General features: G+C 36.8%; 1 protein-coding gene across 9 annotated transcripts in view; it reads right to left on the reverse strand.

Moving 5' to 3' along the window:
• Positions 1 to 11,514: 11,514 nt before the first annotated feature.
• Positions 11,515 to 24,167, reverse strand: part of gab1 (GRB2-associated binding protein 1) — a 70,693-nt gene continuing 58,040 nt past the window's right edge. For 4 of the 9 annotated variants that reach the window (XM_030140635.1, XM_030140626.1, XM_030140691.1 and 1 more), the window contains 5 exons: positions 23,047 to 23,139; positions 21,803 to 21,896; positions 20,288 to 20,402; positions 15,133 to 15,261; positions 11,515 to 13,297 (listed from right to left, as the gene is read on the reverse strand). In XM_030140635.1, the coding sequence (XP_029996495.1) occupies positions 13,139 to 13,297; positions 15,133 to 15,261; positions 20,288 to 20,402; positions 21,803 to 21,896; positions 23,047 to 23,139 (590 nt within the window). In that variant the 3' untranslated portion in view covers positions 11,515 to 13,138. Of the gene's footprint in view, positions 13,298 to 15,132; positions 15,262 to 16,254; positions 16,331 to 20,287; positions 20,403 to 21,802; positions 21,897 to 23,046; positions 23,140 to 24,167 lie in introns of those variants that run through there. The other 5 variants (XM_030140662.1, XM_030140653.1, XM_030140644.1 and 2 more) reach the window with 4 other exon arrangements.

The following is a 24,167-nucleotide window of genomic DNA, read 5'->3' on the forward strand; positions in this document are numbered from 1 at the left end:
GCATCTAAAATAGCTGGATCAACAGCTACTTGATGGGACATAGCATTTAAAAACACAAGTTCTTGTGTGCATGTAAACTCTAAGAAGTCCAGATCCAGGGGCATGCGTCCCAGAATATGCTCCAGTCGAGAGCGAAGTCGTTCTAAAAGATGATTAAGCAGCAATTCCTAAGAGAGAAAAAAGTAGTATAATGTAAACTACCAATAGGAAAACAAAATCATGATTGTAAGACCAGATGTTTGGAATGTATGTAATCTGTAGTAAAAATTGCTAAATCAGACATTTATACAACTCAGAATCAGCTGCATTTATTGGCACCATTGCACAATAAGTCCTGTTATAGCATGCTGTGAAAAGAATGGTCATCTATGAAGGGAACCCTATAAAGGCACTGCTGGACAAGCTTGTAACTTGGATAGTGTGCTGAGCTAAGCTACTTATTACTCTACATTTCACGTTACTGCTATCTTGGTGATCAGTATAACTGTCAAACAGATACACAGGTAAAAAAAAAACAATAATTATTAAAGCCAGGCTATCTGAACTTCAGACCCTCTGCCAGAAAAATGACATAATTTTCCTTTGATTGCTGAAAATCTGCTCTTTTCCAACCCTTATTGTTCTGATGTAATTATCTGGATGTGACCTCACTAACATCTACATTTTAGCTACATATTATCACTTTGATAAAAAAATATATATATCCAAACTAATAATACTAAAAATATTAACAATACAAATAACTCAATAACACGTGTAGACTTTTCACAGGCATAAGTAGTAGTAATATTGGCCTATTTTCTGCATGTAGAAGGCGTGAAGTTTATTTTGAATGGAAAAATTACCAATATGCGGGTTAGCTACATTTACAACATAAAGTAGACAATATTGACAAAAACCTCTTTTCTCTCTCATTTTACTCACGGCTCGATCGTAAATACAGGTCTGGCATTTGTGACGAAAGAAGACATAAAACATCGCTTCAAAAATTTGCTGGTTTATGGTGATTTAATTCTGTATACACCTTGGCCCCGACTGACATTCATTCAAAAGGAGGGCTTCCCCGGACCAAGATGGCGGCTCCACTGACATATTCATCAAGTTACCTACACTACATTCAGAGTTTACATCTGTAGCTCTGCTTGAGAAATGCTTGGGGAAATGTAGCTTGTGTGAACGCTACCGTACTATTTAATCAATAAAATAGATAAACTACGGAGAAGCTGACTGATTAGGAAAACGGCGACGCTACCACCATGCTAATGAGAAATGTAAACTACTAACTTTAACGCCGTTACTTGTGGTGACTTGGCGTGGCTCTGACCGGGCTCTTGGTCTATGGAAAACCAAACCGGTTCTTTGGAGGCATCAGGTTGAAACCAGTTTAGCACTGGCCCTAGCATCGGCACCGAACTAGCACTAGCTTATAATTGGTGGAAAAGGGGTATCACTGCCCAATGCAAATTAATTGCACAGAGATGAAGTTTTACGTGGTTAAACGTTACTAAGATTTAGTACCCAGCTATTGTTACAGTCATAACTTTTATGTCAGTCCGATCATAAGCACTGCCCTACCTTACTGACAATAAACTATGGTCAGTTAGCCTTAGCAATGCTAACACAATTTTAACGAACACCACAGTTCTGTGTAGATACTGTCCAATAGATTCTGTTAATGTGCAAAGTGTCCGTTCGTATGTATCACCGAATCTTACAAAAATACACGACACAAATGCCAAATAAAAGAGTTAATACACTTACCGAAGCGCCATCATTCGCATCCATAGCGGACCCACGGTAGCACGGGGAGGAGAGCTGATGAAGGAGATCCGCGCTCAGTTCTGGAGGGAACCCACTAGTTGACCTTCTTCCTGCATCGGCGTCACGTGACCAACCTAACGTAACTTGATTGGTTGGCTGTTGGTTCGACTTGAGATAGACTCGATTGCTTATCCTTGGTGTCCCGGATGTTTGATCTGAATTTTTTGCATCTGAATTATTTGCATCTGAATTTTTTGCTTCTGAATTTTTTGCTTCTGAATTTTTTGCTTCTGAATTTTTGCATCTGAATTTTTTGCTTCTGAATTTTTTGCTTCTGAATGTTTTGCATCTGAATATTTTTTATTAAAAATTTATGAACATAGTTGAATTCAGAGCCAAAAAAATTCAGATACTTCATTTCAGTGCAAAAAAATTCAGCTACTTAATTTCAGAGCAAAAAAATTCAACATTAGATATTCAATGGCTTTTATAATTCAAAATCTGATGAGACAGATTTACTTCCATACAGGAAGCGTGTGAAGGCAGTTATTGAGAAAGAAGGAGGACACATAGAATAAAAACATTTTCTATTGTGTAAATTTTCTTGTGGCAAATAAATTCTCATGACTTTCAATAAACTAATTGGTCATACACTGTCTTTCAATCCCTGCCTCAAAATATTGTAAATTTTGCTTCCCCACCCTGTATGTGATTGTCTCTGTCAACTCACCATATATGTTTTATCAGTAAGTTTTTTATTTTTATTTTTAGCAATTACTAGAAATTTCAGGCAACCCCATTTGAATTCCAGGCGACCCCACGTAGGGTACTGACCCCAAGGTTGAAAAACACTGGTTTAGGGTTAGGCTTAGGTTTAGGGTTAGTGATTACAGATATGTAAGCCGGAGATCTTGGCGGCTACATTGACATGCGATCAAATTGCACAAACACACTAAAATGAAGAAAAAAAACCCAGACCTTTATATGTGTGACAGGGTTGATTTTCCCTTCTACCTTCACTGAAATTGAAATAAAAAGTCACCGTGCAAACATACACAGCACTCGGTGTTCCATTAAAAACAAATTTTGTGATTTAGTAATTTATTCCGAACATGCAATGAAAATTAACATATATGCACTAGCAAAACATATATAATAATACAAATTTCAAGAATCATAACAATCTTAGTCAGAAGAAAAGGACAATAATTCCATTTACATGCCTGAAAAGGGGTGGGAAGAAGTGCAATTTATATAATCCCACCCCTTCTCCCTACAGTATTATTAATAACATATATGTCCCTCTTCCTTCTACATTACTGTTCTATATTTATATATCTATACACACACACATACACACACAATCATTCATCCATATACACATATATACGTGTATACATATACATACATACAAATACACATATAATCTTTTACCAATGCCTTTCTTAGTTGTGCTAGCGAATAAATAAACAAATAATAACTAACTCAAGGAAGGAAATATATATGTAAACAGTGAACATATGGTGACAATTAATAACCCTCTTCCCTATATCTTGTGAAAAACATGTTCTTATAAGTAGGGATGTCCGATATTGGCTTTTTTGCCAAAAACCGATATGCCGATATTATCCAATGCTTAATTTCCGATTCCGATATCTACTGATACCGCTGCCGATATATGTGGGATATTAAACTAATTTTAGGTAACATCACATATCTCCTGTCATGGAATTAATACATCATGCCTAATTTTATTGTGATGCCCCATCGGATGCATTCTCAAATGCAACAAGGCTTTCAAAATGTAAACACTGTCTGTGCAAAGAATACATACTTCAACTTAAGTTGTGGAAAAAATGCCATATTTATTTATTTTCTCTCCCTCCCTCCATGAGTCTATTACAGTGTGACAACTCTACTGTACAATTTTGAAAACTGCACATTTCTTTCAACTACAAACAATGCTTCATTTACGCGTCGGTAAATGCCGGTGAAATCAAGGCATTATTTTATCAGTTTTAATGATAGGCAAAAAAAAAACGACAACGATGTTCACCGATATTACATTTTTATGCCAATATCGGACATCCCTACTTATAAGTGTTTTTGAATTGTCTTATGTTTGAACATCCCTTGTGCTCCTCCCTCAGTCTATTCCAGACTTTAACACCACACACAGATATGCTAAAACTTTTCCTAGTAGTGCGCACCCTCTGAATTTTGAAATGAAATCTACCCCTTAAATTATAATTCCCTTTCCTTTCAGTGAATAATTTCTGTATGTTTCCTGGTAGTAGATTATTTTTGGCTTTGAATATGATAAATCGTACTGAATGAAGACTACACATGAATAAGAGCTTGGTTTTTATTTAGTCCACTTTTTAAAATTTACATTTTCTGTTAGGATTCATTCAAAAAGATCAAGCATCATCAGCTTTGCAGTCCGTATCACAAAGGAAGTGCAAATAGGAAAGAGTGACATAGAATGAAGATGACTTAGTAGGCACGTTTTTCAAATGATACATGTAATCTAATCGATGGCAACATATGTACAGCGATCATTTAATGCGGTGGTTTAGGGTTAGCCGTAATGGATATGTAAACCGGAGATCTTGGCGTGCATTGACACGTGATCAAATGGCGTTGAATAACACGCAAAAGGATGAAAATGTGTACATGTAGCACGCCAAATGCCAGAAGAACTGGTGTGACATACAACGCGATTTCATGTGATCAGTTTGCCTAGATGTTACATTTATCAAGCAACAAAACTATATTCTTTTCATATTTCTTAAATTTAACAATTCTATGTTATATTTAATAAGAAACTAAACTATATTCACATATTTCATAAATATAATTTTTAACCCTTTCAGGCATAGTGGTCACTCCAGTGGACAGCTATTTATTCTAAAGCTGTTCTCTTGTATATTCATGAGTTTTGTTGTTTTAGTTCCACATCAGCCAACACATCGGGCGCTCATGCATCATCCCATACACTGACATTGATACCATTACTGTAACTTTGCTATTATGGTAAAATTGATCTGCAGTTACAAATTTGAGTGTAAAGTAATTGCTTATTATTTTTATTAGACTGTAATTAACAACAGAAAGTTGTTGTTTTTTTTCATATTATTTCCATGAAGTGAGTAATGACTAGTATTAGAGTATGTTAAAATGTGACAAAACATCAGATTAGCAGCATTAAAACTGTTTTTATTTCATAGTTTTCACACAGCATATTAGTAAATACATGTTTCTTTGCTTCAAAAAATTGAACGCATGGTGTCCAGCTGAGTGGACTTTTTTGCAACTCCATGAAAAATAGATTCATTTAAAAAAATTTCAAATGCATTGCTTTTTTAAATCCAATCCAATCCAGCTTTATTTATAAAGCGCAGTGGATTAAAGTAGTGTACAGAAAAATAAGTAAAAACCAAAATGACAGAGTAAAATACAAGAATAGATTAAAAGACACAGAACTGTAAAAAAAAAAATAAAAATAAAATAAAATAAAATAAAATAGATAACATACAGAAGAATGGAAAAAACCTAAATAAAAGAGTAAAATACAAGAATAGATTAAAAACATAAAAAAGCTGTACAATTAATGCCAAATTTAAGAAGAATAAAAACACTCAGTAAAAAAATCTTGATTAAGGTTCTCATAATTCATTCATGAAAGGGTTAAACCTTCTTAGTTTGCCTTAAAATTGAACATCGTGCCCTCCTCATAGATTCTAAAGCTTGATATATTTCATGTATAAATATAGTACCAGTCATCCATTCATTCATTCTCTGAACCCGCTTTATCCTCACTAGGGTTGCGGGGGTCGCTGGAGCCTATCCCAGCTACTTATGGGCGAAGGTGGGGTTCACCCTGGACATGTCACCAGTTTATCACAAGGATGAAATATAGTGTCTTTAACATATTTCAAGCAATAGAATCTACAAGGTGGGCAAGAATGTTCTTTCAGATTTTAAGTCAAACCTGATGATTTTGCTGTATTTTCCAACATGATATTCAAATGAGTTCAGGTCAAAGGTCATGTTTGGTCATTATATGGAGCTGGATACATATTAAAGGCACTATTTAAGTATTATATGCATGAATGATATAGAAGTTGTTAAAATTGCATAAGAGCTTTGATGTTCATTTTAGGAAATATTGCTAGTACAGGGTAGCAGCATCTGGAGGTTTAGATAGTTGGAGAATATCAATATTTGGCATCATGAGATGGATCCTTCTTGGAATCAAAAATTCAATTATTTCTGAGTAAATCTATGAAAGTGGGCCAGGTAGGTACAGAAAGGAAACAAACCCTACCCCCTCCGATTCTGAAAAACTCATGTCAAGAAACCCAATATCGGAGATATTAATGGATTTGTTCATTTTAACCCATAAAGACCCAGTGCTACTTTTGTGGTAATTTTTAACTCTTTATTTCACCATTCTTAAGTGATTTTTCTTCAGTTATTATAATATTATCCTCTGTATTTTGCATTTTTCAGTGTAAATCACATATTTTTCAGTATATTTAATTTACTGATCATGCAGATGTTTATTAAAGCTTAGAGAATATCCAGAGGTTATTAGATAAAATAAGATACTTTATTGTCATTATACAACATGTAAAATGTAATTTAGGTGCACTATCAGGATATGGACTCATAAATAGTAATAGTAATAAATAGTGATAATAACTATAAAAAATACATAATAAAAACAAAATATGTGTCACTCACATATCGACATCCATTCATTCATTTCCTCATCAAAACATCACATCAAAACAGAGGGAAAAATAAGGTAAAGGTGACTTTTTCAGCAAAATATATCATTAATTGAACATAGAAACAAGAGTGTCCATCTACTGTCATTGATCCAACTCCATGGGTTTTACTGGTGAATCAATGTTGTAGAAGATGATGGTGTTTCCACGTTCACTACGGAGCCTCTGAACGTCCAAATGGGTCATATCTGATGACCATGAAAAGATGACAAACTGTATTTTACACCAATTATTTACATGGATCGATAGAATTAGTGGATCTACAGGTATTAAACAGTTTAGATCAGTAGATGATTTTGCTCACCAGCGGCTGTTTGGGTCTTTATGGGTTAAACACATATTTCATTAATAACTTGTGGTTTTGAAGGTTCAGAGCGTCGTTGTCTGAATCCAGGAGGGTGACACTGTGGGCTGTGTAGCTGCGTGTTACACACTTACTAATGTAATTTGGTCTTCCACAGCTCTGCAGAATCTAAAAGACAAAGACACCACAAATGACTGCACTGAGGGGGTGTGGGCTGAGGAAAAGACGAGAAAAGGGGAGAAGTGAAGTTCTACAAGCAACAGCTCCATCTAGTGTCCAATTAGGTTCATGTTAAAACAGGTTCCAATGCAAAGACGAGACTCATGCTTAACATTTCAGTTCTGGTCTTATGTGAACAGACATTGGTGTTTCTCACACTATATGCCGCAAAAAGTAAAAGCTTAGCTGCAAATAATAAATCTGATTATCTACTAAAGTGATAAAACTAATGAAAGAAGCCAGGGTTTACAAAAGAAAACTCTTCTCAATAAAACAGTGGTTTCCAACCTTTTTTGGCTCGTGACCCCATTTAAATCACACATTTCTGGCAACCCAAGACATTCAAAATTGAGACTTTTTTTTTTTTTTGGCTAAAATAAATTTGTTTTTGATCATGTAATATATGTAATGTTTGCTATACTACGTTGCAAAAAATGTTAATTTTAGATGACATTCAGTCTATATAATGTCAAAAATCATAACGTGCAATGCTTTACACCAAGGACATGTTGTGGTATCCTATCTGTTTTGAAAATTAGGTGTGTCTGCCTCAGTAAAATGCATAATTATGTCTAGAAAATCATTTTGGCCCATGTTCAGTGATGCATGACTCAATTTATGAAGCAAAACAGTAATATCAAGTATCTCCAAAACTGCTCCCATTTAGTGTGATAATGTCGGTAAGACTAAGAAATAAGAGCATGTATGGGAACAAAAAGTAGACTACATGCAACGTGATATCACGAAATGTGTACAGATAACGCACCACTTTTAATGACGTGTTATCTGTACACATTATAAGCTGTCCGCAGGTATGTTCACACCGCATAAAAAAAGAAGCAATGAGCGGTTAGGGCAGTGGTTCCAAACCTTTTTTGGCTCGTGACCCTATTTTAACATCACAAATTTGTGGCGACCCCAGACATTCAAAAAAGAAACATTTTTTTGTTAAAATTAATTTATTTTTGATCATGTAATAGTTTGCTATACTATGTTGTGAATAAAAGTTAATTTTAGAGGACATTTAGTCTATATAATGTATATTATTATGTACGGAGGCAGAAAAGCCAGGTGTAGATTACTGCACAAAGTGAGAATTTGATTTTCCTTGGTCAGGATTGGAGCTTGTATTTACAAGGCTGACAGTTAATACTGAACAAACAGTAACTCAAACTATGAATTATGAAAGAGCTGCAGCATCTGAAACGGACCACAATGAACATTTGACAGATAAACAGTACCACAGTGCTTCAGTTTCAGCTTCAGTTTGTCATGTCTTTTATGGATGTGATTGTCTCTCTCAACTCACCATATATTTTTATTAGTAAGTTTTTTGTTTTAAAAAAAAATCAATTACTAGAAATTTCAGGCGACCCCATTTGAATTCCAGGTGACCCCACGTGGTGCCCCAAGGTTGAAAAACACTGGAATCGAACCTGTGCCTTTCACCCATGTTTCTCATCTCATATGGAGATGTTTATATTGTGTGCACATCTTTAGGCAGGACAACAGAGTTCCCACTCTTTGTCTGAAATTATTTTCTAGGACATTTTCAGCCGCTGCAGAGACAAGTTATCACGTCATACACTAATCCATTCTCCCTCGTTCTTTGGAAGTGTTCTTTTCTACAGTTGTCACTTGCATTTACCCAGATTGTGTCTATGTTTATTACTCAGACATTTGATGTTCAGTCTATGGCTGTAATTTATCTATGAAAAGTAACTATGACAAATGTATCATAGAATAATGCAAACACACCCACAGATTACAGCGGAGCACTTCATTAGCCTGACAAACTGGAGTTACAATGTTCAACTGGACAATTCCCAATTCAACGCTCTTTCTTTGTCTTTTGCACTTCCACTAAAAATAAAAATATTTGTGGGCGTGGTCAAGGGCATCACAGATGGACAGTCCACTACTTTTTCATTCATAACTTTTGAACCGGACAAGTTTAAATCAAATATTACACATAACTGGAAAGGTCTAAATACCATCTTAAACATACTCAAAGGGCAAAATTTAGTTTCAAACATTTTTAAATGAAAAATATCAAAAACTACTGCGTCACAGGTGGACAAAAAAATTAACGTCTATTTTTTTGCAAGAATTACGAAGTTCTCAGAAGTGAAGTTCCTCTGATTTTCATCCTAAAATGTATTCCTTAAACCCTCTGTTTTACAACCTAATATTTGGTTAGAAGAAAAACATATTTTATCATACCTAAATAGCAAGAGTTTTGAAAAATGGCAGCATCAAGAATAGACAACAAAAGTAAATATCAAATTAAACATTTTTAATTTCAAAAATCAATATCAAAATACTTTTTTTTTTTTTTTTTTTTTTACATTAACAACATACAAATAATATTAACATTATCTTCAAATGTATTTTGTATAGATATATGCATTTATTCATTTTAAACACTGTGTTTAGAATATGACATAAATAATATAAGTCAAATATCAATGTATTTGGAATAAATTTAGTTTATTTATGAGAGTTTATGAAATGAACCCAGAATAAAAACTTTATCACTTTCTAAACATTCACACTCATAAAACTCATCAAAAAAAATTTTTGAATACATTTTTTCTCATTTCAAAATCCATTTTCCTAAGTAATTATCTACCCAAAAATATAAGTTTGGTGTAGATTATTGTAATTTTTGTTTTTTTTGGACATGATGTTAACCTTCCCTTGACTTCGCTCTTGTATATTTTCAATAAATCACTGAAAAACAATTCCCTGTGTTTTATCTCACTTTAGGCACTCAAGGTCATAAGGCAGGGGGAGGATAAATAATTTTCCAGGATAACTTTACCATTTCCAGGACATTTGACCTTTTTTCTCATTTTCCATGACTGGGAAATTGGTTTGACCATTTACCAGGTTTCCAGGATGCGAATTGTTGCTGTGCAGCGCTCGTGAACCCTCGGGAACAAGCATTGTGTGTGCCAGTACTCTAAAGGCTTCGGGGGGACGTCTGGAGAAAGGAGTTTGGATTTTTGAATTGAGTATTTTCAAAATGTAGATTACTTGAACTTTTACTAAGATCTCCTGCCCCACCTTTAATACTCATATATACGGGCTTTAACCTCCTAAGACTCAGGAAATGTCAGCAAAGTACAAGCTTTTTTTGTTTTTATATTAAATAAGTGCCTATATTGTTTTTTTCAGATGCAGTTTTTAAAACTTTTATGGAATGTCCTTTGTGGTGGACTGTTTTCTTTTCTTTTTGTGTAAAGTTGTGAAACTCTTGTCCACAAATGTGGACAGAAAACCCACAGCTGGATCTTAGGAGGATAACATAAGTTACCTGATGGAACTACTAGTATTATACTTGATCTTTTGAAATAGCTAGCAATAAAAATTCACTCTAAGTACCCTTTACTGATAGTAGAATAAGAGTAGATAACACTGGTCAACAACAAATTTATTGTTTAAGTTTTTTGAGCTGATTTAGGATAATTTTGGTGTGCTGAATCCAAAAATCACATTAATTTTGCTCAATCAGGTAAACTTTCTGAACTATGCTACATATTGGCTTTTTAATATTTTTGCTTACATTTATGGGCATTTTCACATCATATGATACAAAATTCTTTCATATTTCTTACAATAAACGAGTTCTGAAGATTTTACTTTTGCCAATTTATGATTGTTTTTTTTTAATATTACAGGTGAATGAAATGGCTTCGACTAGAAGATCTTGCAAAAATAAGCCTGACGTATTCTGCTACATCTGCTGTGAATACACCATTGTACCTAACAGGAATCCTGTTAGAAAATGATTTTTTTCTCTTAAAACCTATTTTGGGTGAGAACTATATAAAAAATCAACTGATACAGTCACAAAAATGTAATCAATTTTGTGAGAAGATCAAATTTTTCAAAATCAAATTCGCAAAAAAACCTGACCTGATTGAGAAACACAGATGTCATTTTTGGATTTAGCGGTGCAAAATGGTCCTAATTCAGCTGAAAAAACCTAGACAACTTACAAAAAACATTTTTTTGTAACCCAGTGTAATTATCCTTAGTAGACATTTGTCATTTGAGAGCCTCTCTGGTTTTAATAAGTGTCATTCTACACTAATAACAGAAGTTAGGAGTTCACAAATGATAAACTCGTAGTGTAGTTGTGTAGCTGGATGAAAAGAAATGCTCAGATGCAGTTTAGATTTTGTGGTAAACTGAACTGATCTAGGTGATTGACACTGCCATCCCAGAGAGAGTAAAAACACTTTACTCACAAGTGTTCAGGTTGTCCACAGACACACTAAAATGAAAAAACAGACCTTTATGTGTGTGAACGGGTTGATTTTCCCTTCTGCTTTCATTGAAATTGAAATAAAAAGTCAGCGTACAAACATACACAGCACTCGGTGTTCCATTAAAAACAAATCATACTGAATGAAGACTACACATGAATAAGAGCTTGGTTTTTATTTAGTCCACTTTTTAAAATTTACATTTTCTGTCAAGATTCATTAAAAAAGATAAAGCATCATCAGCTTTGCAGTCCATATCACAAAGGAACTGCAAATAGGAAAGAGTGACATAGAATGAAGATGACTTAGTAGGCACGTTTTTCGAATGATACATGTTATCTAATCGATGGCAACGTATGTACAGCGATCATTTAATGTGGTGGTAGCACATGCTTGGGACTTCAGAGTGACAGCGGACAGGTTAGTAAAGCAAAGATCTATGCACACGTTAAGAATTTCTCACTGTCCATAAAAGATGGATCAAATTGATGACGTGACGCGATCGTTTTCCCAAAACTGTACGCCAGTTCAATCTGAAATAAATTAAACCTAAGAGGAGAGAGAAATGAGGAATACCAATGAACTTGTGAAACTAACTGACCGGTGCTTGTCAAACGAAGCACTTCAACGGACTTCAGCACATGTTCCTGTAATAGCAATAAGGAATACTGAGCTAAAAGTGAACAGGACATCCACCTAATGAAATAACTCGAAAAATAAATTAGAAATGGATAGTTGTATTAGTATGCATTTAAGAAGAGTACCTGATTTTCTCTCTCTAGCCTAAGTTTGATACCTTTGCATAACTTATAGAAAACCTGTCACGTTCTATTAAAACTCACAGTAATTCATTCATTAGTCCTGATACCACCTAAGACAGGCACAGGATTCTACCCTGCAGAATCCACCAGCCTTCGAGCCAAACACACTGGAAATTCCGTACAAATAAAGAACACTTTTCATGTTTATATACATAATACTTTTGTACAGTCTTTGCACTTCCATTATGACAGATTGAAGCACTTCCACTTACAGAGCGGATGGAAATCAAATCATGTTCATTGGACTGAACCTTGAGTGAATCCAAAACTTAAATGAGCATTAGGTTACATGTAAAAATGAACTTGCAGGCATGAAATCCTCTATGAACCTGTCACACTGACTTGGGTTAAGGATCGGGTTTGGACTTTTCCTTGGACTCAGACCTGGAGTAAGTTATCAGTCATTCATCATACCTTTGGTCTGTTAGTGGGGACGTAAAACTGACCTGTGATCAACGACATTGTAGACACTGATAACTAGTTACTCCCACAAGTGAAGTGTCAACTGATCGTGTTATTGAGCGATTTTACTTTCACTCCAAAACATCAAACAGCATTATAATTTAAGGAAACGTTAACTCTGGATCCACCCAGAGGCCACTGAAAGGTGAACAACAGAATGAAAACATTTACTCTGATCTGATCAAGGAGGCAGTGAATATTCATGAGTCTCTGCTTAAGTCAAACCCCGAAGACTTGTCCAGTCCTTCCACACTGGATACAGCTTATTCCTGGCCCACACCCACTCTACTCGTAACGGTAAGCACAGTGCTGCCCCGGGCAGTGTAAACTAAAGACAGTTGAGTGGCCATGAAGCTCCACTGGCCTCTAGACACTTAGGATCTCACTGAGGTGGAACGTGACAGCTGGACTGTCCCAAAGCACAGACCGAAGCCTTCACTTGTGTTCGAGGCTCAGTGGTTCAGGGCTTGTGGGGTCGGTTGGACGTTTGGGACAACGTGGTCACTTGGGTCCTTTGGAGGGGGTGTCTGTCTCTGTGGACTGGCGGCCGTCGTTCCAGGCCTCCCGGGTGCTCTTCAGGGCCTGTGTCCGTTGCTGGTCCACAACCACATAGTCAACACGTTCATCTGACACCGCCATGCCAGTTCCATTACTTTTCATCTGTTGAAGGAACATGCACACAGGTCAGGTTTAACTGCGATTAGATTGAATTTAACTACTGCATAAACCTCTGCAATGTCCTGCCTCTGATCAAGTCTGCACTAAGACAGTAATATGCTCAAGAAAAATTGTTTAGTTCTCCACTTCTAAGCTAGTTATGTATATGTGGTGCTTTTGTTTCACATATATTTTTGTACACTAGTCTTCTTTCAATACAAAAAGGGATGGGTTATACATAGGCGACATGGGCAAAAAGCAGTTATTTGTTTAGATACAAGGAAACACAGATGACTAATGACAACAGTTTGATAAAGAAGAAAGAAAAAAAATGCATTTAAACATTCGATCTCTAATTTTTTAATTAAACACAACTTTGAAATCAAAACAATGAAGTGGTAAGAAAATGGCGGTGTTAAAATCCAAACAAACCTTAACCATAGCTTTTAGTTCTTTTTTAAGATTTGACAGATTTGGTCTGAACAGAGCCTATGGGTTTAACCCTTTACTGCCCATATTTATTTACACTGATCAATAAAAGTCGTGCTAAGAACAAAAGTCTTCCTGTGTGTATTCAAAAAAATGTTCAAGTTAAAAGAAGGGAATTGTAATTTAAGAGGGCTGTTTATGTTTGAAACATGTGAAGTAAGAACAAATGTTCAATATCGCTGTGTTTCTGTTATTGGTGTCAAATTATGCCATCAATTGAATCATGAATTGAAATTGTGTAGCTCATTGTCAAGTTTTAAAAAAGCTTTAATTTGTCAAGTTCTCAAGGGCTATGAAAGTAAAATAATCTCTAAGTGACTTAAGAAACTAAATGTAGATTAATTTGTGTTACTGTTTTATTTGCTGCAACTTCAGGTAATTTGAAAGATGGGAGTAGGAGAAGCATGAATAAGCCTCTGGCTTCAGCCTCTTCCTTTTTCGGTTACTAATTGTGTAAATTGTGTGTTCCTTCTATGCATGTGTTTTGTACATAACCAAAATAAAAATATTTATTCATTCATTCAAAATAAATTGTGTTGTTGCTGTCAAGCAGATGTTAAATTACTTGAAAGTTGTTAACTGGAATATAGCACATACTGAGGCGCTGATAAGGGGGGGTAAACATGACAAATTCATGGGGCCCAGCATTTGTGGGGGGCCCATAGAGCAGTGGAGGGGGTCTAGCGGATACAGGCTAGAAATTTTGTGTAAGATCTACTGTATAAGAGAGGCATAGAAGTCAGGAGTTAGATGTTTCAGTTCCGTTTCATGCTAGTGTAAGTGATGGTATGTACGGACCGCACCCCCATCTTCATGCCCCCTCCTAAGGTATGTAGATTATTTTATTGACGCCACTATGGATAAATTATTCCAGTCAACAAGCCAAACAAAACAAAAACTAGAAGCACTCAGAGAGCGCAGACCTCCGCCAAGGCTGATCAGTGGGCCCCCCCACCCCCGATCACCCCCAAAAGTTAATCATTTCTTCCTTATCCCATTTCCAACAAACCCTGAAAATTTCATCAAAATCTGTCCATAACTTTTTGAGTTATGTTGCACACTAACGGACAGACTAACAAACAGACAAACAAACCCTGGCAAAAACATAACCTCCTTGGCGGAGGTAATGATCCAGAAATCAGTAGAATGTCATGAAATTAATAACACCACTATTAAAACAGCACTTTGAAACTGATCCATGGATGTCATTGATCATTGGTGACCAGGATACTTATGTACGTTCGGAGTGTTGAACAGCACCTCATTACAAAAACAGTGGAATATCGAGGCGACATTGTGACAGTAGACTGTAAGGGGCAGACTACTGAAGGAAACTGAGTTGTTCTTACCTTTCTAGGTGGGGTCGACTTGCCGGAGTCAAGATCCAAATCCAGGTACTCCACCTGTTTGTCTCCCTTTGGCTTAACCATGGGGCTGCTCCCACCGTCTGCTGTCATGGGCGCAACAAGCTTCATGTTCTACATATGCCAAGAGAGGATTATTTTACTGACAGAAGAGGAGCATCAGGGCAGGTTCACAGACAAACACAGCGAACATTTCAATACACTTGTGTTGTCACAGTAACCACAATGTGTCTGAGCAAATTCCACAAGATTTGTTTGCCCTTTGATTTGACAAACGCTACTTTTCCAACAGCTTCAGACGGAGAATAAAACATACGCTTGCCTCTAAATCAAAAATGACACAATAAAATAGTCCAAACTGAAGAATGGAATAAAATGCTGAAGTATTTAGACAGCAGTGACCATGTTTTCATCTTCTTGAGAGAGTTTTAAATCAGTGAAAATGATATCATCTAGTTGGTCTTGTGCCAGATTGGCCAAGTGTTTTTTTGCTGAAGCATAGATGGAATACAGAGTTGATGCAGCCAAGAAAAACTGCCAACAAACCAACATACCAAAACTCCAATTTTTTTTTTTTTTTTTTTTAAAGCTGTCCAAATTAATGTGTGGTAACAAGTGACTTTGTAAAGAAACTTTTATCCTAAGTTTGGAAAGGTATTCTACAAATCAAAATATTGATGCTATAGTAAAGTTTGCATTGGTTTCAACATTTTTAAGCTGACCCAAGAAGAATTTTTATATTCAATATTAGTAGTAAAAAATTGTGGTATTGTGACAACACTATGGTACATGCAGACCTATATATAGCGTTATTTTTAAACTACAAGTGGGTGGAGTTATTAGAACTAGTATGGTGACAGAACTAGGACAATCTACACATAAGGAAAGTGGTGTTCATATAACTTAAATGTCAAAAAAAAAAAAAAAAATCACTGCAACCCGCATATCCAAGCCACAGCTTCTAGGTGGTGTCGGGGACTGACAGGACCCAAAAAAATTCTGTTCTTTTTATTTGCTCAATTTTTCATTCCATCACACCTGAGACAGGGAACCACTGGTGTTCAGACAGGGTAAGCCATGCATGTCTAACCTGGTGACCCTGCTCACCTCCTCTATGGTGTCAAGTTCCTCCACCTCCCTCTTTACAGGGGTGATGGGGACTGTGCAGTAGAAGGACTCCTCTCTACCGAAAGTAAGAATGAAGTAGTGACAAAAGAAAGAAGAGAACAGCAATGGTCAGGGAAAAATAAGAAAAAGAAAAACGTGTAGTAGTAACGAACTGGAAAGAAAAATTAACATGAGTGATGAAAGAACAGAATATCAACAGACAGTATTAAAGCAAACATTAGAAAAGATGAAGAAATATTACATGAAAATCTAATTTATAAGGAATAGAATCCACATTGAAATAAACAAATCCTGTTCCTGCAGATATACAGACTACATTTATATGTACATGGTATTAGGATTAAGACAATACTCTGACAAACATTGTATTTTGTTTCTGTTGTTCTGGTTTGACTTCAGTGTACACCCATCAGCCATAACATCATAACCACTGACAGGGGCAGTGGTGATAATATTGGTTATTTCATTATAGTGGTACTTTTCACTGGGTTGGATATGTTAGGTGGGAAGTGGGCATTTAGGCTTTGGGTTAGAGCTGTTTTTGTGGAAAAACAGGAACTGACATAATATTAGACAAGTCGTAATGATGTTCTGCACCCATAGATGCTCGATTGGTTAAAAGGGGTCATATTTTGTTAAACACACTTTTATTAGTCTTTGGTACCTTTATTTGTGTATTTGGACCCTAATAGTTCCAAAAGTTTGAATTCGAACCCTCCAGGTGCTGCAAAGCTATCTTTATATTCATTCTGGCAAAAATCAAGTGGATTTCTACAACCTGTTTTAATTCCATCTTAATTTGTTACGTCTATAACTAGCTACGTCATGACATTTGCACATATAAGGTCAAGACTTCCAACAAACACTTCTCTGAGTACGCCATAATTATTTGTCACCAGCAGCAGTTGTAGTCCATTTTAGTCATTTTATATGAGATGTTTTTAAGTTAGAAGAACCAAAAGGGTCTTTTAGTCTGCACTGGTATTTATTGATTATTTGTTGATTATTTAAATGCAGTTCAGCCTGTGATGAACTGGCGACTTGTCCAGGGTGTACCCCGCCTTCGCCCCTATGTAGCTGGGATAGGCTCCAAACGACCCCCGTGACCCTAGTGAGGATAAAGCGGGTTCAGACAATGAATGAATATTTCAATGCATTTATTCGTAGTTGCTTTCAATGATCTTATATTTGTGCACTGATTTATTTATGTTTGTCACATTGCACTTTGGATGTGGGCTGATGTCTGTGGTAAGCTGCAAATTAATTGCCCGTATGGGATAAAGAAAGTTTTCTGAATCTGCATCCATACTGAAATATGTCCAAACTTCGAGTTGATTACCTAAAATGTTCACTGTTGGTTGAATGGGACAGAGCAGCACAGCCAACAACCTGGAGGGGGCGGGGCGGGGTGTGAAGTGGCTCATGTGCATTTAAAGGGCCAGCACTCAAAACAACCTTTCTGGTGTCATTACTCAGAAATAGGGTTGAAGATGGACCTGTGGAGTTGAATTAATGAAGAATTCAGACCCAAGCATAGCATTTACAGTTTATGTAGACCACCGGGACATGTTTTAAAATGCATAATTCCATTTAAAAAAAGCTAAATATAAAGCTGAAACTATCAAAGATGTTTCCCTCGGTAAACCCCTCCTGTGACAGATGTGAACAGGGACCGGCCTCACTTGCACATATGTTTTGGAACTGTCCTTGTGTCAAAATATACTGGACCAAGATATTTCAGACTTTATCCGAAATCTTAAAAAAAAAACAACTTAAACCAGATCCGGTTTTTGCTTTGTTTGGTGTGAAGCCGGCTGCTGTAGAACTTTCCAACAACCAAAACAATATGATATGTTTTGTGGTGTTGCTAGCGCGAAGATTAATCCTATTACACTGGAAACAAAAAACTCCCCCCGCCCATTCAGCCTTAATGAGAGAAGTAATGAAACACAAACTGGAAAAAATTAAATTTTCATTAAAAGGGAAATTAAATGCATTCCACTTAACATGGCAACCTTTCATTGATTATTTTAATAATGCAAATGTGTAAACAACTTAGGATTGGCGATATACACTGAACAAAAATATAAACGCACCACTTTTGTTTTTGCTCCCATTTGTCATGAGCTGAACTCAAAGATCTAAAACTTTTTCTGTGTACACACAAGGTTTATTTCTCTCAAATATTGTTCACAAATCTGTCTAAATTTGTATTAGTGAACACTTCTTTGCTGAGATAATCCATCCACCTCACAGGTGTGGCATATCAAGATGCTGATTAGACAGCATGATTTTTGCACAGGTGTGCCTTAGGCTGGCCACAATAAAAGGCCACTCCAAAATGTGCAGTTTTATCACACAGCACAATACCACAGATGTCACAAGTTTTGAGGGAATATGCAATTGGCATGCTGACTTCAGGAATCTCCACCAGAGCTTTTGCCTGTGAATTGAATGTTCATTTCTCTACCATAAGCCATCTCCAAAGCTGTTTCAGAGAATTCATGAAGAAGACTGTGCGAGGAAAATGGTGGTCACACCAAATACTGACTGGTTTTCTGACCCCCCTGGACCACCCAATAGAGTAAAACTGCACATTTTACAGTGGCCTTTTATTGTGGCCAGCCTAAGTCACACCTGTGCAATAATCCTGCTGTCTAATCAGCATCTTGATATGCCACACCTGTGAGGTGGATGGATTATCTCAGCAAAGGACAAAGGAAAAGTGCTCACTAACACAGATTTAGACAAACTTATGAACAATATTTGAGAGAAATAGGCCTTTTGTGTTCGTAGAAAAAGTTTTAGATCTTTGAGTTCAGCTCATGAAAAATGGGAGCAAAAACAAAAGTGGTGCGTTTATATTTTTGTTCAGTGTATGATGTCCTCAGTTTGGTTTTTGATGTTCATTGTTTACTGTTGTTTGTGTGCTTTTTGTTTTACTGCGTGTTCTCATTTTTTTTTGCATTGAGCACAATGAATGTATATGAACACGTTTTTGCTACTACATGAAAAAACTCAAAGAGAATTAAAAAAAAAAAAAAAAAAAAAGCTAAATATCACTCCTTTAAGACCCAGTTGTTGTTTTTTTTTAAGATACTTTTGGTTGGTCCTAAACACTTTACAAGATGTGGAGATGCTCTGACCCTGTGATTCAACCATCACAATTTCTCCCTTACCAAAGTTGCTAAGATCCCTACTCTTGCCCATTTTGCTGTTTCTAACACTTGAACTTTGAGGACTATACATTCTCGTACTCCCTTATGTATGCCACCCACTGACAGGTTCCACTGTAATGAAATAATATACATTTATTCCACTTAACCCCTTCAGTGGTCACAATGTTATGGCTGATTGGTGCAAACAGCTCATTCTGAATATGCAACACCCAGCTTTGTTGCCTGTTTTTAAGTCCTACTTTTGAACAATATGAAAGACTTGAATAAACAGGTTTTTGTATATGAGCAAATATTGCAAAGCTGACATTTTCAAGAATGTGGGTGAGAGAATCAAAGAAAGACAGAAAGAAATTATGGTAAGTGTACTGACAAAAACATTTCTCGTGAGCGCAATATCTGAAAAGCAAAAGAACAGAAACAGAAGGAAGTGGAACAGCAGGGCAAAACAAAGCTGCAAAGAAAAGAGTTGAAGTGTCGAGGAGTCCCTCTGCAGCAACCAGTGATTTGTCCACACTAACATGGCTTATAGAAAGAACCAAGAACTGGAAAGGAGATTTCTGTGTAACATTTCTGCCTAACATTCAAGGTTGCACACTGTTCAACCTCATAATCTTACTTCAAACACAATACTCAAATGTCGAGCGAAAATTCAGTGGAAAAAATGTGGTGAAATACTTAAAAATACACAATGTGAAAATCAGCATTACACAGAGAGATAGATAGATTCCAGCTAAGTATTGATAACATTTGTACCATTAATTTTCACTGATTTAAGAAAAAAAAAAAACAATCATGCAACTTCTTATCTGTGAAGATAGTTGTGTGTTACATACTGGTTCATCTGTGGACATAACTACATAATTCTCGTTGTCACAGTCCTCTGAGTCAGTGCTGGAGGCCGTGCTATGCACTGACGGGGGTCTCGCTGGCATTGGAAACCTAGAGAGACTGAGCAGCATTCACAATGTTTACACACCGACTTCCAGGCACAGACAGCCTCTAGTGAGCACAAAATATAATACACACAGATGAGCCACTGCTATAAAACCAGTACAGCCCGAAGAGTCCCTGTAGCACCAAGCACAGAAATAAACCTCTTCCCAGATAAGCCATGATATGATGTAGCTCTGAGGCAGATCCCAGTCTCGTTTGTAAAAGCAGTGCTACTTTGGCCATAAAGTGACTACAGTAACGCATGAAGTGTTAGTGCCTACTTCCTGAGTTAACTGGATCTACCAGAAGGGGCATGTTCACACCAAAAGACCTTGTCCTACATTCAACAAAACTCCACTTTGTGATGAAAATGTGTAATGTGGATAGGACAAAACTTAAGTAGAAATTTAAAAAGCTTACCTTATCGTTCTCTGGAAAGCTTTTCAAAAACTAAAGCCCCTTTTACACGGCACTTCTGTTACAGGAATATTTTGCCTTTATTCCAGAATGACGTCTGTGTAAACGAAATGATGGGATCATTTGGTCCCGCCTAATCTGGAGGTAGTAACAGAGCTGTGATAAAGATGGAATCATGATTCCGGAACGCTATGCAAAAGGAACACCTCCCGTTCCGCAACCAAGGTGTGACGTTTTGATGACATATCGCGAATGCGACACCCGCGCCAGGGGGGGATTTAAAAATGAGCGTGGGCCGTGTAGAGTAAACAAACATATCAATGCGACCAGAAAGATGTCGAACTGGGGAAATGCCGAGATCTGTGAGCTGTTGTCACTTCAGGCGGAGGACTCTATCCATGCTAAGAGGTGATGACATGCACATCCAATTGTTAAAAGGTGTGCAGGATCCCAGAAAAACAGTGGATGAAAAAATAAGATAAGTCTGATATCTGATGAAGGGCCGATGCCCAAAACATCACTACTGTGGTGAATAAATATTTTCCTGGGAGCTCACAAGTTGTGCTTTCATCCTCTATCCATGCTAACATTTGTGGAACTGTGAAAGACTCTGGAGAGGTTAGCAACACCGCTATGCTAAGGGTATTTCCAACACGGCAGTGATACGTCACGCTATACGCTGTGTCGCCGCCCCTTTGATTCTGGAACACAGGTCCACTGTGTGAAAGTCCAGCCTGTCTCACCTCTGTTACTCCTCTGGCTTGGCTGTGGAAATCATTCAGTGGTGGAAAAAAGGTGGGATCACCATCTCACCTTTTTTCCGGGATCACTGTGTAAAAGTGGCTTAAGAAAAGTATTTCACTCATCTGAAAAATCATTCTCCCATTTCAAACTAGCAAAAATACTAAGGCTGGTAGGACAAGGAATAGTGCGAACATGCCCTTTGTAATAAGCAACATGTACATTTATGGTCAGTGCTAAACAGTCTGGACACTTACTCCCGAGCAAATGACCGTGTGACTGGCGATCGGACAGGTGTGCAGGGCTCCTCCCATTCTGGCAGCGGTTTAATCTCCAGTGGCGCTGGTTTTCCTGAGGCAAGGTACCCATAGCAATCAGTCATTTATTCATACATCCATAGCACATACATGTAAAGGAAAACGGTTAGTAAGAACCAGGAAAATTACATAGTAAACAATGTGGAGTTATTGTAATACAGACCAGAAGAGTGAAACAAATGACTGTACAGTGAATGACACATTTCAAACCTGTTCATCGCCTCACTTTCTCACCACAAAGTAATAATTTGTTGCATGTACCAGGTGAAAAACCAAAAAAAGTAAAGTAGCTAAGGTTTGTGCGCAACCACAAAGCTGACATTAGTGTTTGTATACAACAGTTGAACAAATCTGAAACAAACTTTGAAATGGAGCAAAGACAAAAAACAAGAAAATGCAAACTAGCATGTTTTCCGTCAGGTTTGAATAAATAAAGTAGGCGGTGTAATGTTGTCAGAAGGTGGCAGTACAGGCTGCATTACACACTGATGGAGAACAGTAAACCAGTAGAGGAAGCAGAGTATTCTGTTGCTGTTTTCCATCTGAAATGGATGTGATGTTTTCTCATGGAAGAGAATAAATGGAAACACAGCTGGAGTTATACCAGACATTACTTGGGGAAAGTGTTTCTCTATTATCTCTCTTAACATGACATTTATCAATGAATCCTTCCTGATGGGATATTTCAAAATGTAAAAAAAATGTTGATGGGAACCTTGGTATTGTGTTCATGATCATAAAGTAACCGTATCTTGGCATTTACCAGAGTAATTAAAAAAAAAAAAAAAAAAACTACAAAGAAATGTATATTTTAATATTTGGCTGTGTAGAAAGTTTCTAAGCATAATGTGCTTGTTCAATGAATCTAGAACTGTAACCGTATAACCTGGAAACATGACCTACACACATACACGCTCTAACACCTCCTGCTGTAAAGTTAAATAACAAGAAAGAATAGTGCAAAACCTTCAGCGCTCATTTAATATTCTTAAACTGATTTGGGAACTACTTGATAAAGAAAGCAAAAGTACTTGAGAGGTCTGAGAAATGACAGAAATCTCATGTTGCATTATAGGACAGTACATCACTAAGAGCATGCAAAGAGTTGAGATGATAGAGTCTGGACAAGTTGCAGAATGGGAGGTTTTCAGATACACAACAGCAGATCAGTGTGGAGTACCTACCCTTGCGTCGTCCCCTCGGGAATTCACCTACGGTTTGAGAGTCGGTTCGCTCTAAACCGACACCTTTTGCTCTTATTATTTTAGGACTCTGACCTGATTGGTGAAAGAAGACTTTTCTTATTATAAAAATTTCTGGTGATCACAACAGTTAATCCCTACTGTAACAGCTGCCCTGCCATGCAAAGCAAAAGACGAGACTTTGCTGAACAACAAATCTACACCTTCATATAGACCCAATCACCTTTCTGTGTAGCACAGTTATCAAAAGGATGATCGTCATGACAACAACAGACCCATACTACCCAACATGCACCTCACTCCATGCACCACGGCTTCCCACACAAAGACTGAAATCACAGCTGTGCATGCATGATGAGCTGAATATACACTGAGAAATGTTCAGAGGAGCACATACAAATCACTTATCAGAGCTCATTCCATCTTATACTTGAAAGAGCGTTTTTCTTACGAAGACAAAAACTAAAATGTGTCACAGTCAGTTTGTAGTTTTATGTAGAATCACATATTATGGTGTTAAGAAAGTGAAAGGCTGTTGGCTAGGCTTGTTGCCAGACAACCGTAGCCAATAGAAAAGTGCACAAGAGAAGAAGATTTGAATTAATCCAGACAGTAGTACAAAGGAACTCTGCATGGCTCATGGCAAATAAAGAAATGAATCACATCCAAGGTTAAATGCAAAAAGAATGCAAGAGGTATCTTTCTCATGCTAAGTGTTATTTCTAATACACCTTTGATTTAATGCTTAAGTGAATATCAGAAGGTAAGGCTGCACGATTAATTGATTTTAAAATCGGATTATTTAATTAGGGTGATGTTTAAAAAAGGGTAACTGTCAAATCAAATTTCATCTCTCGTGTCTCTGAGCTACTGTAGGCTCCTCCTCATAACTGTGAGAGCGGTCTCCACAGTCTTTGGTCTTCACACACCAGTACAAAAATGCCATTTGCAAAGGAGAGTGAGAAGTTCGCAGCTAAAAATAGCAAGAGCAAGTCAGTTGTGTGCAATTGGTACAGCTTTGAAATTTCCGATAAAGACCAAACCATTCCTTGCCGCGAACTCAGCCTGTATCAAAGACAGCAGCACAACCAACTTATTTCAGC

Source organism: Sphaeramia orbicularis, chromosome 1 (genome assembly GCF_902148855.1).
Source record: "Sphaeramia orbicularis chromosome 1, fSphaOr1.1, whole genome shotgun sequence".
Lineage (NCBI taxonomy): Eukaryota > Metazoa > Chordata > Actinopteri > Kurtiformes > Apogonidae > Sphaeramia > Sphaeramia orbicularis.